General features: G+C 40.9%; 1 protein-coding gene across 2 annotated transcripts; it reads left to right on the top strand.

The window, feature by feature from the left end:
* The first annotated feature begins 3,038 nt into the window (after positions 1 to 3,038).
* LOC136475943 (uncharacterized) lies at positions 3,039 to 13,257 on the top strand. Of its 2 annotated transcripts, none has more exons than XM_066473600.1 (18): positions 3,039 to 3,209; positions 3,642 to 3,816; positions 4,288 to 4,420; positions 4,569 to 4,720; positions 6,400 to 6,483; positions 6,557 to 6,619; positions 7,548 to 7,685; positions 7,758 to 7,967; positions 8,136 to 8,249; positions 8,799 to 8,845; positions 9,241 to 9,400; positions 9,483 to 9,605; positions 10,045 to 10,173; positions 10,267 to 10,365; positions 11,709 to 11,798; positions 11,891 to 11,975; positions 12,205 to 12,335; positions 12,861 to 13,257. In XM_066473600.1, exons 2-18 carry the CDS (start codon positions 3,685 to 3,687, stop codon positions 12,981 to 12,983), a joined length of 2,013 nt encoding a protein of 670 aa, XP_066329697.1. In that variant the 5' UTR covers positions 3,039 to 3,209; positions 3,642 to 3,684; the 3' UTR covers positions 12,984 to 13,257. The 2 variants fall into 2 exon arrangements, with proteins under 2 accessions (XP_066329697.1, XP_066329698.1); XM_066473601.1 differs by having other exon boundaries at positions 3,039 to 3,531.
* The last annotated feature ends 6,610 nt before the right edge of the window (positions 13,258 to 19,867 follow it).

The following is a 19,867-nucleotide window of genomic DNA, read 5'->3' as shown; positions in this document are numbered from 1 at the left end:
TTGGATGCGACTGTTGCGATACATTTTTATTTCACCATCAATCCATCATTTTCTCACGGTAAGAAACAGGGTCTTGCACGATTTGCCCCAACACGCGGTTCGAATCAAAACCATTTGAATTGAATCCTGCCTGAATTTTTCGTCAGACTGCAAAAGGATCGTCCGTGCTCGTAGCAGCTACGGTGGTACTAGACAGGTAGTGTGCCTGTGTTGGCACGGGATGCCCATGGATCAAGAAGGCTGAGGATCCCATGCCAATCAGTCAGAGACAGGTGGCCCCAAGCCCAAAGGTTCTGTCTTCCGTCTAAAAAAATTAACTCACGGCTAAGAGTCTTTACGGACCCACAGGGTATGTAGGGTGTGCCACTGCATATTATGGGGTCCGTCAGTCATAGAGATAGGTATAAATTTTCAATGTAAAAAAAATAAAAAAAAGAAAATTTTCACCGAATTACATATGATTTTTTTTTGCTGCGCATACCCAGATAAAAAACCTAGGTCCGTCAGACAACCCTAAGCATTGTACTTAAGAAGAAGACTTTTTCACGCAGGTCGAGAAAACTCTTGAACCTCTGTCCCATCTATACACAGCGGCACCGTAGCTCCCATGAAACTAGGCTGACCTTAGACCTCAACTTTGGCGTGGGACATACGAGAATTTTTTTTTTCTACGGACATGGCCGGTCGGGACCGGGAATGCGAGGGCTAGGATGTCAAGCCAAACTGAGTCCTTTCCAATGAGCGCACATGTGCTCGTGCAGTGCAGGCATGCTTAATGCCATTTGCCTAGCCAAAGCTACGTTTCCATTTTTTGTAATTTAATTATTTATTAAATAAAAAATTGAGCAAAAAAAAAAACAATTGGTCGACTTCCCTAATAAAACAAATAATATGTCCGATTGGATTAACACGGGCCCATTTGTTAGACCAACGCGGAACTGGGCCCAACTATCCTACAGCCCCATGTATGTATAAGAAAAGGGAATAGCCCGGCCCAGGTAGGACTAGGAGCCATCACGTTACACAATGGAAGAAAATTAGATGCATACGGTATGCATCCCAGGCTCCGTGGATACAGACATCAATCTTCTGCCACCTGGATAACCAGCAGCATGGACGGACGAGAGCTGGAGCCGAGCGCATGATTTACGAGCCAATCACAGAACGTGGATGGCTACGAACTGCCACTGGATGAGCACATGCCGTAAATGCTGTTGATTTGTCGACGTGGCAGCAGATCAACGCGTGTATCCACTCAGCCTGGGTGCATCCTGTATGCATGTGATTTTTTCCCAAACATTGGCAACGCAAGGGCCGTGCCTTTTACGAGAGAAAAAAAGTTCAATCTACCTTTCTAACTATAGCGATCCATTTTCTTCCTGAGGTCTGGATATCCAGCCAAGTACATTTTTTTTCGAGCTTTTTTTGAAATTGACATAAATGTTATTTATCGTAGTCTCCTGAGTTGCTTAGGGCACTCACAATGCAGACTCTACCATAGAGTCTAAGTCATTTATTACCTCGAAGATATCATAGACTTGGAGTCTAAATAAGACTTGGAGTCTAGTTTTTTCTCCCTCTCTCTTCAATAAATAGACTGCCACATCAGCAAAGTATAATAAATAGGAGGGTAGTAAATAGACTTAGACTCTATGGTAGAGTCTGCATTGTGAGTGCCCTTAAGACCCAACTTCAAGCCGAGCTTAATGAGCCGAGCCAAAGTTGAAATCAACTCATTTTTATATTAAAAGAGAAACTGGTTCAATCAGAGCATTTTTTTATCGAGCCACCGAGTTGGCTCAACGGGCTTTTCGTCTACTAAACTATAAACAAGTTTTCTTACCCTTTTCTAACCTTTTATTTTAAAAACCATTTTCCCACCTTTTCAATGGTTTTGCTAATGTGGTACCACACCATAGAGGCTAAATCGGAATAAATTAAAAGTTCAGGAAAGTAAATCGGACTAAGAATATTTTTTAACGAAACCGAAAAGCATAAAAATAATTTTTTAAAACCTATACAAATATTTTTGCATGAAAAATAATACAATTAAAAATTCTAAAAGTTGGTTTATAATATTATAAATTCAAATAATATATTTTACCTCAGAAAACTGTGGAACTATTTTTTTGCCTCGAAAAATTGTATTGGAACTTAATTAAATTTAATAGTTTGTAAAACGTACATAAATGCTCCCCTCCATCCCAAAATAAATGTCACTATGGTATTCATGTCAATCAAACTTAGTCAAACTTTAGATCTATAGAACGTATTAGCAATATTTGTATCTCCAAATAAATTTATTACGAAAATAAATTAAACAGTCTATCTAATGATATTAATTATGTACTATAAATATTAATATTGTCTTGTATATGTTTGATCAAAGTTAAAAGGGTTTGACTCTAAAAAAGCGAAAATGACACTTATTTTACGGACGGAGTATATTTAACGAAGGTGCATGTATACCTAGGTTAGGTCGCATGTGACCACGCAAGCTAACATAACTACTTTGAAAAATTATCTAGGGCAAGTGACAACCACCCAATATGGTCCTAACGACACTCTACTTACAATTCTAGGTAGTCCGAGTGATCGACATCGACTAATTATAATAGATAATGAGAGCTTCTTCTAGCAAATAAGAACCAAAATGAGTCCATTAACATCCAAACAATAATTCAAGCTAGGAATCATAAGGTAGAGCATGTTTTCTAACCTAAAATTAGTTCTATAATTTTCTGAGGTAAAACACATTTTCTATTAATTTACTAAGATTAAACCAGATTTAGGATTTTTAATCACTATATTTTTCATGTAAAAATGTTTGGATAGATTTTCAAAATTTTATTTTTATGATTTTTTGATATTTTGAAAAGTTTCTCTAATCTGATTTACCTTTTTTAAACTTTTAACTTAGTTTAATTTACCGTCTCTTGTGGCGTCAAGGTATTGTAATTGTAATAGATTTGTTCCTGATTTTAGGGAAGTACATACGTACAGTAGATAAAAAAGAACCGATCCTCCGTCAACTCAAATCTAAAGTAGGCCCCCCTGCATCTTTTCTTCTCTGAACGCCACCGCCTCGCCGCCGGTCCTCGTCTCCCGTCGCCGTGTCCGTTGGCGCGACTTCGAGGGTCCTCTCCGCTGCAGCCCGCCGGTTACGAGAGAAAGGGGCGGGCCTGGGCGACATCCGCCCGCCGCGCGAGGTAGGGCCCCGTCCGTTCCGCCGTGTTTTTTTTTTCCGGGGAGAGGTAGCGCCGAGGCTTTTAGGGCTGTGTCCCACGCGGCTCCGGAAGAGCACGGGCGTGGGGAATTGGGCGCGTGCTCGCGAACCCTAGCTGGTTCGGGGGTGTGTGCTCCTCGGAGCGGCTCGCGTGCGTTCCGCGCTCTGTGGCTTAGGCTTTGCTCCACACGCGTTGTTTCGGCTAATTCCTTGAATGCTTATTTATCTATTCGCTTCTAATGATTCCTGAACGCCTCCATACTTGCGGGCATTCACGCAAGGGTTCAGCACGTGCTCTCGTCGCAGTAATTATTTCAATGCTTCCCATTTTTTATTTGCTTCTGATGGTTTGGGACATCTCCGACGCTTTTGTCTGAGTACAGCATATCCCAACACGCTTTCTTTCTGCTGTCAGGTGCAAGTCCAACAGAACTGATATATGAAGTAGTGGGTGTTGAATGACCTTCTCTATGGATTTGAACGCATCGCCGTTGCCCGACGATGATGAGCATCAGCCTTATGATGAGCAGGTTGAGGTTGAGTATGCTCAGCTGGAACCTGTTGAGTCTGCTGTCGCAATAATGCGCCGGGTACGCAACTATCATTATTGGTGTTGATGTTCATTCCATGTACCGTGCCCTTGACATATTGTTATTGGATCTTACTAGTGATTGCCAATGCATTGCTTGGTTGACATTATTAGCTGAAGAAAATGGCTTCCACAAAGGGAGGGAAGCAGTTAAATATGTGGACACCGTAGTCTTCGTCAATACACTTAAATTTGTTGTCTTTTAGTGTGCATCATGAGCATAGTGGATTATACATTTGATTTGTTGTAGAACGATTTGATGTTTAATATGTTTTCCTTGTTTGGCGGGTGATTTACTTTGACTGCCTTTATTTTGCATACATGCTGGTATGCATGCATTGTTTATGTATGTGCCAGAAAGGCCTTGTGGCTCTTTAAACAGTTCATTTTAGTTTCCTTTTCATACTGAGCCTGCAAGCTTGGTTTATTGATGCTAACCATACCTTCTACGTGACCTTGCTATTCTTGACAGGAGCGTGAAGAGAGACGCAAGAGACTAAAGAGAGAGCAGCAGGATGATGGTTCAAGGCTACATTCCCAGCAGATCAGGAATGATTATGTTCCTCAACCCAAAAGACATAGTCGCATTAAAGAGGCACCTCAGGGTACGAAGTATTCGGCAATTTTCTGAATAGTTTGGTTTACTGATACATTTCGCCTTCTGTCTCAACCTGCTTATTCGTTATTTTTTTTTCCACTGTCATTTTTCCCATGTAGATTTTATATATGTAATGTGTCTTGGTGCGATTTCAGGCTGGTTGGACTGTCCTGCATTTGGGGAGCCAATAGATAAAATCATACCATCCAAAGTTCCTCTTGATGAAACATTCAATGAGTCGGTGCCTCCTGGGAAGCGATACTCCTCGAAGCAACTAGTTAACAAACAAAGAAAAGCTGGCCGCGAAGTAAGTATTGCTTGCTTGTTCCTGGGGATCAAACTGTAGTCCCTCCTATTATACTAATCATTATGTGAAGGTAGTCTCGTTTTCTATTAACATTTGTTGTATACAGAAATTTGGTTCATTGAAATCAGGCTGCCCCTTGGAATGAGTTTCTTTTCTTGTGTACAACCCTAATGTTCTAAAAAGAAGTAGGTGCTAGGTGGCATGTATTTCCTAATGAGCACTTGGTGGGCTAGATGGTGATATATGCTAGATAGGAGGGCAGTTCTTAGTTATCTGGTGCCGCAAAGGTATGTTAGGAACCCACCTTTTTTTGGAGCATTTTGCAACCACCTTCTATTATTTTTTGTCTTCCCTTGTGTCTTCTCATGCCAGCAGTGCACAACACATCCTCCTTCCATTCCCCTGTCTTCGTCATACAGTGATATTTCTCCTGCACAGATATACCATCTTTGCATACTCTGATATCCTTCCAAATTTTTCTAGTGCTGTCATCACCTTCAATGCCCTTGAATAGCAAAAGAAGTAAAAAGGATGACTTCACCCTTATTGACATAAACCAGGACAATTTATTCTTTGTGGTGCGCACTCCACTGTTATGTTCTCCGATCGATTTTGAACCAGTGTTCTTAAGGCGTTGGCCTAGTTGTTGCCTAGGTGAGAAGGCGCTAAGCCAAAAGAGGGAGAGAAGGAAGGAGGGACTGTGCAGAAGAAAGAAATAGAATGAGGCAAACCAGCAGTCAGGAAATTCTCCCTCAGCATTTCCCATCCTCGCTGGCTCCAGCCCAGTCACCGGCCGATCTCTCGGTCTGCTCTGGAAGGGGTCGGTGATGGACCTCCATCTGGATAGAAGTAGGCCATTAGGGAGGGAGGGTGATTCAGGGGCGTGCGGGTTACGGAGCTGTGTAGGTGCTTCTGGGTAGCGGGGCTCATCACATTTTCTCTTGCTGTGCTTTGTTATGCTTCGTTCTGGGTTGTCGATGGTGTCAGGGATTGGGAGGCAGCGTCCAGTGGATGTCATAGGGAGCTAGGGCATATGAGGGGGCAGTGGAGGGTATGGGCAGGCTTGGATATGGCTTTAGTTGATTGGTGGGCTGACTTCTTATGGCTGTGGTCCATCGGTGCTCCTATTTATCCTTCTCTTATATCTTATATATTTTTGTGTATGGCGTCTGCTTTACTGCCTCACCTTAGGCTCCTAGGTGATAAGAAGGGGTAGGTCACTGCAGATTGCTTTACTGCCTTAAGAACAACGTTTAAACTGTATGATCAATGGAATCTAATGGCTTGATTTCAAAGTTGGAGATGCCATTCCGCCACTCTCTTAGACACCCACCATCTGTCCATCCTGTGAATAGAATCTGAGGCTTGAAGTTAGTCCTGATATTCTACGATCATCCGCTTTGTCCAGAAATCCCTGTATATATAGTGGCACTTATTCCATATGCACATAGATAGCAAGTCACTTAAGCTTGTGGCTGGAATTCCCTTAAAAATTTAAATATTATTTCATTATCATTTTTTTGGTTACGCCATTTCTTATATGTATTTGTATGCATCAGTGTTCACCTAAACGCTAAACACTCGGTCACCCATTGTTTTATCCAAATATTGGGCAAAACAGCCGTTTAATTAGGCCGACAACATACATTCTGTATTGACTTTTGGTTTTCCTCTTTCAGATATGTCTGGTGATTGATTTGACAAATACGACCCGGTATTATTCACCAGCAGAATGGACAAGTCAGGGTACTAAGCATGTCAAGGTGAGATTGCTTAGCTTAAATGCTTTCTTGTTTCTCAAGGTCCTTTTTCTTGACTAACATGCTTTTGGATTAGATTCCATGCAAGGGGAGAGATGCTGTACCTGACAATGAATCTGTTAATGTGTTTGTCTATGAGGTACAGCCTATGGATACATATCTCTGCAAAAGCAGTATATTTGACTCTGGATAGTATATGTGCCCATTTTGCCTTTTCCCTTTTTTTTGGTGTGTGTGTGTTGGGGGGGTGTTTAGGGTGGTCGATGCATTACTCTCAAAGAATTTTGTTTCCTCTTTCACCTCTGGGCACCATAGTTTCTGCTCCAAGTTATTTTATTTACTGTACCTACCTTTATAATTGGCCTTATTCTGGTTGCCTGGTCCGGCAGTTTGAGCTATGCATGAAGCAGATCGTCAAGGATAAGGCGTGCTTATCTGAATCTTAGAGATATAGTTGGATTGTAGATTGTTATGTTGTGGCTTGTTGGTTAAGTAGGTTATTTTTAGGAGATCTGTTGGTTTCAGTTTACTAGAGTTTGTGAGGTCGGTTGTAAGCTTGAATACGTTGTAATGGGCCAAATCTATATTTATAGAGTTGCCGATCAAGGAGATCAAGCACAAACATATCCATCCACTTAATCACACTTAGGCTCTGTTGCGAGTCTCTTGTCATCGGCGAACACACTCCATCTCTTGCTATTCTGTTCTCATATCTTAATCGTACAAACCTGTTTTTATCATCGGTTGTGTGTGATGTTTACACTTTCCACCTTTTCTGTGTACTGCTAGACTACTTCATGCTCATCGTGTTGCTAAATTCAGAGGGGCCTGCATCTTTTTGCATTTTCATATTGTTGGATTTTCTACAGTGAATTGATTTGGACGCTGTTTATCAGTAACCTGGTCATTTCTTTTTGCCTCTGCTTTGGTTTAAATGGTATAGATAGTTTCCCAACTGTTGTTAATATCTCCGGTCAGCCTTTCTGTTACTGTGTAGAGCATAATGCCATGCTTTAAGAAAGATTCCTGTAAACCATCTTTGTCAACAACTTTTGCTGTTCTTTCAGGCAATGATGTTCCTTGACCGACCAAAGCAATCAAAGAATCCTAAATATATGCTGGTTCATTGTACCCATGGTCATAATCGTACAGGTTTCATGATTATTCATTACCTTATGCGCACACACATCTCTTGTGTTGCTGAGGTAGGGATACTAGACCCCAGATGTTATTTGATTGACTCTATTCTTTGGTATTACATAAACATTTTTTTCTAGGCAATAAATATATTTGCTCAAAGGCGGCCACCTGGCATATACAAGAGGGACTACATTGAAGCGCTGTATTCATTTTACCATGAGGTTCCTGAGAATATGATGATAGCATGCCCTCCAACACCAGAATGGAAGAGACCAGATGATCTTGATTTAAATGGCGAAGCTAAGCAGGATGATGATGATGACAATGCTTATCTTAAACCACCACATGTATGTGTTTTCTTCAGAGTTTATAGGGAATTATCAGTTCTACTTCTCAAGTTCAAGGGATAGAGTTAAATATTGCTTGTGACCTTGATATCTCATTGTATGGTTTCCTTGCTAAGCAATGTTGATTGCATTGTTTCTTCATATCTTGACACCACAATATGTTTGCAGAATGAGTCAGAGGATAAAATCATCACCAACGATGATGTGTTAGGGGACGCCGTGCCATATGACCAGCAAAAAGATTTGCGTAACATATGTTATCGGTTGCTTGAAATGCCCATTGTAAGTATGCTATTTCTACTTCTACCCAATATATTATGTAATTAATTTCCAGCTCTTCATAATGGTATTATTGTATATGCTTTACAATGATAACATGGACTATGATAACCATTTGTAGTATATAGTTCTAATACCACCAAACCCTTCTTCGGGAACTATTTCACTTCTGGGAGCATTAGTTAAAAGTTAGATTGAGCAGATGCATGAATGTTTCATGTCATGCAATGTGGGCTGAGAATGTGACACAGTTTCGCATGCTTGGTTGGCAAAATACTTTCATACTAGATTACAAGACAATGTGTTTTCGACATGTACATCTGGAATCTGACAAGTTATGGCTCAGAAATGGTATTTTGGAAATGCTGGTAACTAACAGAATTTGGTCGTGATTAAACTTGTTTCAGTGTGTAGTTATATCATGTTTTCTATCCATTCCATTTGAGTTGGTTTGCGTTCTGTAACTCAATTTCTGCCTGTGTTGCTCTCAAACAAGTAGTGCCTTACTGCCTTTTTATTTAGGGTGCTCTGATCATCTTTATTTGTATATAGGGAAAAACTCCACAATTTCCTGGATCACATCCAGTTTCTCTTAACAGGCGAGTAACATTAACAGTAACTCAAATTTCTCTTACATCATTTTGTGCATTCTGGTATTCTTTATTCCTAAGTTATCTATAAAGGGCTTGTTGCAAATAGAAAATCTTGTAAGGCACTATTAGTACATGCTGATTTTTATGAAGAAAAACCCTAGGGCTTAGGCAGATGGATGCATTAAATCAGCTTAAAGTATTGCATCATGCAGGGATTTTTGGAATTGTCACACTTGTTATGGGTTCTTTGTAATCCGTTGCTGATATTTTGTTGCAAAGTTTCTAGTTCCAGAGCATTAAAAGTGTTGTTCTTTATTTATTATTTATATGTCCTAATTTTAGTTCATAGGCTCAACATATATCCTTTTTTTTATCTAATGCACTCGTTTTACTTTGTTCAGTGATAATCTGCAACTACTTAGACAACGATATTACTTTGCTACATGGAAAGCTGACGGAACACGATATATGATGCTTATTATGAGATATGGCTGTTTCTTAATTGATCGGAATTTTTGTTTTAGAAGGGTCCAAATGCGCTTTCCCCATAGGAGCCTCGAAGTAAGGTTCCGATTGTGCTGGAGTAAAATCATAGAACATGACTTTAATGCAAAACTCTTAACCTTATTTCTTTTGCTATAAGGGCCTGCATGACATGACCTTGATTGATGGAGAGATGATTATTGACACGGTACCAGATTCAAGCTTGAAGAGAAGGTACTTGGCATATGATCTTATGGCGCTTGACACAGTGCCCAAAACCAAGGTAATATGATCTTATGGCGCTTGATCTTATGCATGGTATGACCTTGATATATAAAATTTTGTTATTTACTTATTTCTGATTTGCTCTTTTATCTATGAAACCTTGGTGTCCTAGTATAATAATGAAAAGAGATGTAATAAGCATCCTTTCTGAATTATTTCTTGGTGGCCGCCCTCTATCTCCACACCATCAACGTTTTGCTCTTATCTTTGCCGTAAATCATGTCTGCTTAGTCACCTTTTTCCTCCATATGATTAACAGATGGGCGTTCATGTTGCCACACGATTCATAAACTGTAATCGAGGTTGTAACTTCCGTATGTGAGCTCTATTCTACTGTAGGGTGACCTGCTTTTAAAAAAAGTTACACTCTAGGGCGATAGAAACACATATTTTTATGGCTTGAGATTATCTTTAACTATGGAAATTTGTGTATGCAGTTGCCATTTTCTGACAGATGGAAAATGCTGGAAGATGAAATAATACGACCACGTTATCATGAGAAAAGGCAGTTTGAGAGTGGTGCTAAGAGCAATCCTCTGTACAAATATGACATGGAATTATTTTCGGTATTGGCTTCTAGTACTTCTCAATTATGATAACTCATGAGTCCTGCAAAGCCAGTTTTCTTTTTCTTTTTTTTGATTATATGACATTACCAGGTTAGGAGAAAGGATTTTTGGTTGCTCTCCACAGTGGAAAAGGTGCTTAAGGAGTTCATTCCATCGCTTTGCCATGACGCTGATGGCCTTATATTTCAGGTAAGATTTGTATTCTGTTTGTTTATTATGATATGAGGATGGTAGGGCATGTTGTTTGCTTTATATGGATCATTTATCAAGTTGTTTCATAAAGGTTGATCTATATTTTTATTTGGCTGCAATCTACTAGCAAATGTGATGATTCCAGTCTACTTTGTTTTTGTGTGCAACCGGGACTCAACAGCATAAATTGAACGATTTTGGGAATAGCTTATTTTATTGTAGGAATGAGCCTGATAAAAGTCATATTTACTTTATTTACTTCTGCTGGTCACTTGATAGTTCACAGGTACTTTGTTTTCCATTTTTACTTTTCACACATACATGTTACTACCAAATATGCCCGTGCGTTGCAACGGGACGTACATCTTGTGTGGTCAAATTAAAAACTATCACTGTTCTATCTACATCTCTTCTATTTTATATGACATAAGCACGACTTCGATAGAAGTTTTAAGATAACCTGAATAGCTATGAATCCTAATCCAAATAGATACATCTATTCTAAATAACCTGGAGGAACCCTAATTCAAATATAAAAGAATGAAAATAAGACAAATCTTTCCTGAATAGGAATCCTAATTTAAATAGAAAAAGATAAAAATAAGACAAATCTTTCATAAATAGGAATCCTAATTCAAATAGGAAAGAATAAAAATAAGACAAATCTTTCCTTAATATTAAACCACACAGAAAGAATCCTAATTCACATGACCTAGACTCTTTTACGTGATTTTCTCCCTGCCGTGTCCGTATGCTCCTCTTGATTTCTTTTTCCGTGTTCCACTTGTTTTTTTTTTTGGTCCCTCACCGTGTTTCTCTTTTTTACTTTTTTTTCCTTTCCAATTTTTCTTTTGCGTATTCCTATTCTTGCGGACGACCCAATATGTTTTGGAATCGGACTCCGTATCACGCTAAGCTATTCTAATTCGTATGAGCACGGGTTATATATAACAACCTGGATGAAAGAAACTCTCCATTGTCCGATAGTTAGAGGGAGACGGACAAAAAAAAATAGATAGACCAAAAAAATGGGCTGAAATTTTGCCTCTTTATTAATAGGTATAGATAGATATAGATGCGTCTGTTTACAAGTAGTTTGAGTTCTTTGTTTCTTTTGTGTACGTGTTCTACTCATGGAGTTGTTGCCTACTTGTTAAGACTTGTATATAGCTTAGAACATTTTGTTGTGGATGTGTAGAATCATGGACCAAATTTTGAACGGTACTAGATACGGAATTGCTTCTGTGACCTTGAACATCTGTTGTAACTATGTTTTCTGTGGTTATCTACTAGTACATTTTGGTTTTATTTGGCTGATATGCGTCAATTGTTTTTTGCAGGGCTGGGATGATCCATATGTAACTCGTACTCATGAAGGTCTTCTAAAATGGAAGTACCCTGAGATGAATTCTGTGGACTTTCTGTTTGAGGTCACCAATTTTAACTATTTATTTTAAACGGTTTAGTCATAGTAAAGATAATTTTTCGATATTGGCGATTTTGTTATCCCTGACTAATGCAGCTTACAAATGACAATGGTCAACTGGTTTTCCTTTATGAGAGAGGAAAAAAGAAACTTATGGATGGTGCTCGAATAGCATTTACTGGTAATGTGTATTTCAATTTTCATGATGACCCCGTTCGTTGTGTAGTCAGTTTATTTGTCTCTTTAAGTGCTGAAGTAGTATTCCTTTAACAAATTCAAAACATATTTATTTATAGGAGTATTATCTTATAACGGTATATATTTTTAATTTTTTTCTTTACTTTTTTACTTTTTGTAAAAATACCTATTCTGTTTTCTTTATATTTGTTGTTGTTTTGAAACTTGTACAGACGATGTAGAACCATCCTCTGTCGCTGGGAGGATTGTTGAGTGCTCCTGGAATAAGGAAGAGCAGTGTTGGGCCTGTATGCGTATTAGATCTGATAAATCGACTCCAAACGACATCAACACATACCGGAAGGCTAGTTGTCATATTCTCTCTGTTTTACTTTGTTAATTTATTTTCTTTTAGGGCCTGTTTATCTAGGAAGTGTTTCACATTTCATTATTCAATTACTTTCCAATTCTTCTCAATTCCTTGGAACCAAATGGGGCCTTATTGCTGCATGCAAATCTCATCTTGATCTTTGCTGGAAAATTTTAGTTTACTCATTTGGAATAGTTTTGCTGTTAGGACAAAATCATTTTCCAAAACACAGTAGGTCTGTCACATTGGATCATAGTATTCTGTTTGCATGGGTAGCTCTCCCTCTCCTTACGGGTTCCATTTTCTGCCGTCATAATCTTTTGATCCTGCTTTCCAAGACGTTCACTTCAGCAATTATCGAAGTCAGTTACAACAGCCTTGTTCTGTTCGCAGTTGAGCATCATTTTCTTTCTGCGGGTGGGAGCTTCATATTTTGCCCATGTCGAAACAAGTACAACGTATTTGGGTGGGAAAGCGAACAACTGCAGTATTGTGACAGTTTATTTGCATGTTCTGCAGGTGATGAGGAGTATCACAGATAACATTACCGAGGAAAAGCTTCTCGAAGAGATTGATGAGATAACACGCCTCCCAATGTATGCTGATAGGATCAAAAAGATGGCTCAACAACGGCGGAGGTGAAGATTGGCACTGTTGCTATAGTGCTGGAGCGCTCTCCTACCGCCTCCGATGATGGCTGGATGGGTCCTGGGCAACCGACTAATTCTTTGTTAGAAGTATAGATTTATACTATTGGGATAGAGATAGAATCTTAGGTAATAGGTTTAGAATGCACTCTCTCGAAAATTAGATTTCTACTCAAATCAATTATGTACAAAGCTTAAAGCTCTAGGACATGTATCGATCGGATTTATATAATAAATAAACATGCGCTAGTCTTAAGAGCAACTCAAATTATTCCAATTATTTTTCGCATGGCATAAGAGCTAAGAGCATCTTCAACAGCATCTAAAAAAATACTCCCCAAAACAGGTTTTCCAACCTTTGCAAAATAAATTAGGAGACATAGAAAGTTCTAAAATCTCACGCCTAAAAGATAAAGGGTAATTTTACGTCAGGAGTTTTAAACTATTTCTAAATTATAATAATTATTTTTATACTTTATTTCTATATTGTACCTTGCATCAGGAACCTTGTCCTATTTTTTTTTCTTCTTCTTCACGTCCTTCTACCTCAGATTGGGGCGACGATACGTCCGTATAACTTTACGCGCGTGGCGGTGGTTTTTTCAAGAGCGAAAAGATTGAGAGGCGGGTTTAAGAGTTATTGGAGATGATTTTTTTTATCTTTTGGATACTCTCCGAGATGCTCTGAAATTTTCACGTTCGTGGTGTCCTGTTGAGAGTACCAAGCTAGATACATGATGTCGTGTTGAGAGTACCAAGCTAGCTATAATGGCGTATCAACTGCAAGAAGCCAACTGTGTTTGCTATGGTACTTCGATTAATAACTTATAAAGGCAAGAGTCTGAATGAATTATAGCCCTTAATTTTCATAATAAGTGAAACAATTAAATAATTAAATTAACTATAGTAGGGGAAAAAAAGGAAAAGAAGAATCCGGCGCCGTCCTTTTCAAGGATGAGTGACACATGTGGATAAGCAAGATTATTCCCATGCATGGGGATGGGCTAGTTTGCAAGGGAAGGAAGCATGACGCAGGGGTGGCAGTTGGGTTGGGGCCTGCTGCAGGTACCCTTGACCGGAAGCCGAGTTTGGAACTCAATTTGACGCGGTGCCCCGTACGGCAGGCCGGCGGCTGGGTTGCCGGCAGGTGTTGTCGCCGTTTGAACTCAAGCCTCGTGCAGTCGTGCTTGCTGCCACAGAAATGCTATACAACACATATGTGTTTTAACACAAAAAAATATATGGATTTTTTTATCTCTCCCTCTCTCTTTCTCACCAGTTACCACCGACGCCGGCGCCGACGACCGGCGAGCTCGCCCTGGTGCCCGCGCCCAGCGCGCCTCCCCGCGCCCGCGCCGGCCATGACATTAGCGGTGGCGGCGGCAGCGGATCTGTGATTTGTCCTTCCATAGAAAAAAAAATATGATCTGTGACCTGTGGAGGCTGGAGGTAGAAGAAGGGTAGAGGCTGTCGAATCTTAATCCTATGTTATAAAAAAAATTCATATATTGAAACTGCATAAAACACATAGTTGTGCAGTAGACAGACTCTTTCGTAAATATGAGCGACTAGTTTGTGGAGGTAATTGCAAATTTGCCGCTGCTTTGAACCAGTCATTTCAAGCTTGCCAATAGGTATAAAATGGAAATATACCACCAGGACTGTTACTCGAGTGCATTATACTCTTGTGAAGGCCCCCCCCCCCCCCCCCCCCCCCCCACCCCACCCCACCATACACACACAAAACAATAGAAATTTTTCAAAATGCCCCCATTGCATTTTGCGACTACTATATATACATGATGAACCAACCGGCGTGCACACTAACGAAACCATGCGGCGCGGCCCTTAGTGTGTCGTACGCACAAATAAAGAAAAGTTAAGGCCATTTATTTATTTAAACATAATTTATAAAATCTAATAAATCGATGTCTCCGATTGGTTTGAACTATTACCCGTAGCATGTCCAATATCATTAGCTAGCCTTGGTTAGCTTGAGGAAGGTGGCTGCAATATCCAGGTCCAGGACGTGTGTAGTGCAACACACGCCTTCGACGTACACGCGCACCGCGTTCTAAAACCTGATTGTATCTGTTAGCGACGCAGATCGCTGCACCAATAAATCTGAATCGTGATCGAGTAAATTGGTGGTATTGTTAAATCTAAGTAAAACTAAACTTAATAAGATCGATAACTTTGATTAATATATCAAATCTAGCAACGAGGTCGAAAAGTGATGTAGCCTTGCTAAACAAGATAAAAATCGATAACTAATTTATACCAAGATGTGTAAGAGGTCAAACGATGCACCCTTACAAATAATGATAATGATACAAGTCGTGACGGTACTCACAAACAAACCGGAGATCGAAAACCAATGTAGCTCTGCTTACTGAAGAACTCGCCAAGATCTACCTTACTCCTACTCCTAAGGGGTGGCGTGAAAGCCGAAAAAGATAATTGAACTGGTTGTTTGATTGATTGAGATATCCATTACAATAGCGGGGGTGTACTATTTATACCCAATGCTTAAACATGAGTCTTGGTAGAACAAGACTATTGCAAACTTGGAATAAAATAAAACACGTTAAGATAACTTAACTCCACCCTTTTCTTTCTATGAAGTCCGACACGTCTTTGCCTTGACCGCTTCCGTCCTGTTCGCTTGCTCGTAAACGATCGTAATCCAGCCGGAAATAGTGTTTTTCTCTCACACCAAACCAGCCAGCAGTAAATAATCCACGATCGTTTACGGCCTCCCGAACAGGCTAATAGTTGATTAGCCGATTCCGATACCGATCTAGATTAGCCGATTCCGTAGACATCGCGGTCTCTGTAACAAATCCCCCAAATCTCGGGTCCCGCGTCTCCATTCCAAAATCCGGTGTAAACAGGACCTGACCAACCACCTCCTATAAAAGAAGGGAGAGCCCCCAAGATACAACACATACAAGGAGAAGAGCTACACCACACTTGAGGAATAAGAGCACCACTCCATAAGCTTAGGCCCTAGCTAGCTAGAGTTGAGTAGTAGGGAGAGATGTGAGGGAGAGTATGGGGAAGTGTTATAGGGCTATATATATTCCATGCATACAACTATTTATTTCTATAGAGTAGAGTTAATTCAGGACTGATGTAAATAATACAGTAAATCACTAGCATTCAGAATTATCAGGGGGCTTTGGGTTGGGGATTAGGTTGTCATCTTTATTATTACTACTACTACTAGTACCAGCACTATGGAAAAACTAGTTATCCTTCTTGTTTGCCTACTAGTAAGTCTAGTGCTACATTGATGTGTTGGACTTGCTTTGGGACCTCGATGAATTGAGTGTTCCCTATTGAGCGATTATAAGATAAAGCACAATTCAAACACATCAATATAATCTTGTTAAAACTTACCAAAAATTACTTTGAAAAGAAAAGTATCAAACCAAACCCAAATTTAAACACATCACTAACATTCAGAAGCAAACGAACTGCATTATGCATTCAACATCGTATCACAGGAAGTTCAATTGCATCCCAATCCCAAAACGTTTGCCTCTGAAACTCGCAGTACGTAGCTGATTCAATTCAACGTGTGAAGGCAAATGAATGGAGTAGATAACAAGTACGCGCCTCAGAAGATAATCGCCTTGTTGGCCTTCTCCTCTCTCAGGAGCTGGCGGCGGCGAATCTACGGTGTGACAACGTCGTCCGGGCTCTCGCGCAGAACTGCCGGTGGCGCCGCTGGGGTCACGCCTTCTCCCGCAATCTCAGCGGACAGCTCCTCCTGCATCTTCATGATGTTATAACTTTCCACGAGCCTCGCCACATCCTCCTCCCCTTCCTCCACTGCCTTCCTGATGGATGTGTCGGAGTCGTAGCTGCCCGTGCGGGCCAGCGTCTCGATGACGCGGAGCCTGTCGGCGTGGGCGCGGATGCTGCCGTGCCTGGCCACCATCCCGTCGTGCAGCTTGTCACGTATACGATCGTGGATTATAAGCCGGAACAGTATTTTTCTGCACACACCAAACCAGCCAGCAGTAAATAATTCACGATCGTTTACGTCCTGCCGACAGGCTCATTTGCCGCTGCTTTGAACCAGTCATTTCAAGCTTGCCAATAGGTATAAAATGGAAATATACCACCAGGACTGTTACTCGAGTGCATTATACTCTTGTGAAGGCCCCCCCCCCCCCCCCCCCCCCACCCCACCCACCATACACACACAAAACAATAGAAATTTTTCAAATTGCCCCCATTGCATTTGCGACTACTATATATACATGATGAACCAACCGGCGTGCACACTAACGAAACCATGCGGCGCGGCCCTTAGTGTGTCGTACGCACAAATAAAGAAAAGTTAAGGCCATTTATTTATTTAAACATAATTTATAAAATCTAATAAATCGATGTCTCCGATTGGTTTGAACTATTACCCGTAGCATGTCCAGTATCATTAGCTAGCCTTGGTTAGCTTGAGGAAGGTGGCTGCAATATCCAGGTCCAGGACGTGTGTAGTGCAACACACGCCTTCGACGTACACGCGCACCGCGTTCTAAAACCTGATTGTATCTGTTAGCGACGCAGATCGCTGCACCAATAAATCTGAATCGTGATCGAGTAAATTGGTGGTATTGTTAAATCTAAGTAAAACTAAACTTAATAAGATCGATAACTTTGATTAATATATCAAATCTAGCAACGAGGTCGAAAAGTGATGTAGCCTTGCTAAACAAGATAAAAATCGATAACTAATTTATACCAAGATGTGTAAGAGGTCAAACGATGCACCCTTACAAATAATGATAATGATACAAGTCGTGACGGTACTCACAAACAAACCGGAGATCGAAAACCAATGTAGCTCTGCTTACTGAAGAACTCGCCAAGATCTACCTTACTCCTACTCCTAAGGGGTGGCGTGAAAGCCGAAAAAGATAATTGAACTGGTTGTTTGATTGATTGAGATATCCATTACAATAGCGGGGGTGTACTATTTATACCCAATGCTTAAACATGAGTCTTGGTAGAACAAGACTATTGCAAACTTGGAATAAAATAAAACACGTTAAGATAACTTAACTCCACCCTTTTCTTTCTATGAAGTCCGACACGTCTTTGCCTTGACCGCTTCCGTCCTGTTCGCTTGCTCGTAAACGATCGTAATCCAGCCGGAAATAGTGTTTTTCTCTCACACCAAACCAGCCAGCAGTAAATAATCCACGATCGTTTACGGCCTCCCGAACAGGCTAATAGTTGATTAGCCGATTCCGATACCGATCTAGATTAGCCGATTCCGTAGACATCGCGGTCTCTGTAACAAATCCCCCAAATCTCGGGTCCCGCGTCTCCATTCCAAAATCCGGTGTAAACAGGACCTGACCAACCACCTCCTATAAAAGAAGGGAGAGCCCCCAAGATACAACACATACAAGGAGAAGAGCTACACCACACTTGAGGAATAAGAGCACCACTCCATAAGCTTAGGCCCTAGCTAGCTAGAGTTGAGTAGTAGGGAGAGATGTGAGGGAGAGTATGGGGAAGTGTTATAGGGCTATATATATTCCATGCATACAACTATTTATTTCTATAGAGTAGAGTTAATTCAGGGACTGATGTAAATAATACAGTAAATCACTAGCATTCAGAATTATCAGGGGGCTTTGGGTTGGGGATTAGGTTGTCATCTTTATTATTACTACTACTACTAGTACCAGCACTATGGAAAAACTAGTTATCCTTCTTGTTTGCCTACTAGTAAGTCTAGTGCTACATTGATGTGTTGGACTTGCTTTGGGACCTCGATGAATTGAGTGTTCCCTATTGAGCGATTATAAGATAAAGCACAATTCAAACACATCAATATAATCTTGTTAAAACTTACCAAAAATTACTTTGAAAAGAAAAGTATCAAACCAAACCCAAATTTAAACACATCACTAACATTCAGAAGCAAACGAACTGCATTATGCATTCAACATCGTATCACAGGAAGTTCAATTGCATCCCAATCCCAAAACGTTTGCCTCTGAAACTCGCAGTACGTAGCTGATTCAATTCAACGTGTGAAGGCAAATGAATGGAGTAGATAACAAGTACGCGCCTCAGAAGATAATCGCTTTGTTGGCCTTCTCCTCTCTCAGGAGCTGGCGGCGGAGCAGGCGGCGGCGAATCTACGGTGTGACAACGTCCTCCGGGCTCTCGCGCAGAACTGCCGGTGGCGCCGCTGGGGTCACGCCTTCTCCCGCAATCTCAGCGGACAGCTCCTCCTCCTGCGTCTTCATGATGTTATAACTTTCCACGAGCCTCGCCACATCCTCCTCTCCTGCCTTCAGCCTGTTCGTTTGGCTGTGGCTTGTCGTAAACGATCGTAAATTTCTAGCCGGAATAGTATTTTTCTCTCACACAAACCAGCCAGCGGTACTTCTTCACGAACCAACAACGATACGAACCAGCCAACCGAACATGCTGTTGATGGGTGTGTCGGAGTCGTAGCTGCCCGTGCGGGCCAGCGTCTCGATGACGCGGAGCCTGTCGGCGTGGTCGCGGATGCTGCCGTGCCTGGCCACCATCCCGTCGTGCAGCTTGTCAAGCCAGGTCACCATCGCCTGCACGGCCAATGGCTAGGCTGGCGCCTCCGCCTCCGGCTCCCTCTGCAAACACAAAGGAGCACCCCAGCACACTGTAAATTTTACTGAAAAATACACTTTCTACACAGTGGTAGTAATTTGCGATCCCAAATCAAAATTCAGAGACAACTGATAAGTGCGGTCTGACAAATTGTGCATCTGAAGCAAGAGGAGACTTACGCTTTGCATCTTGCAATGCTAATGATACATTCTTTTTTTTAGACAAAAGGTTTTCCCCCGCTTTATTGCCATAAAGCGA

Source organism: Miscanthus floridulus, chromosome 8, assembly GCF_019320115.1.
Source record: "Miscanthus floridulus cultivar M001 chromosome 8, ASM1932011v1, whole genome shotgun sequence".
NCBI lineage: Eukaryota > Viridiplantae > Streptophyta > Magnoliopsida > Poales > Poaceae > Miscanthus > Miscanthus floridulus.
This window is presented reverse-complemented; position numbering and strand designations above follow the sequence as displayed.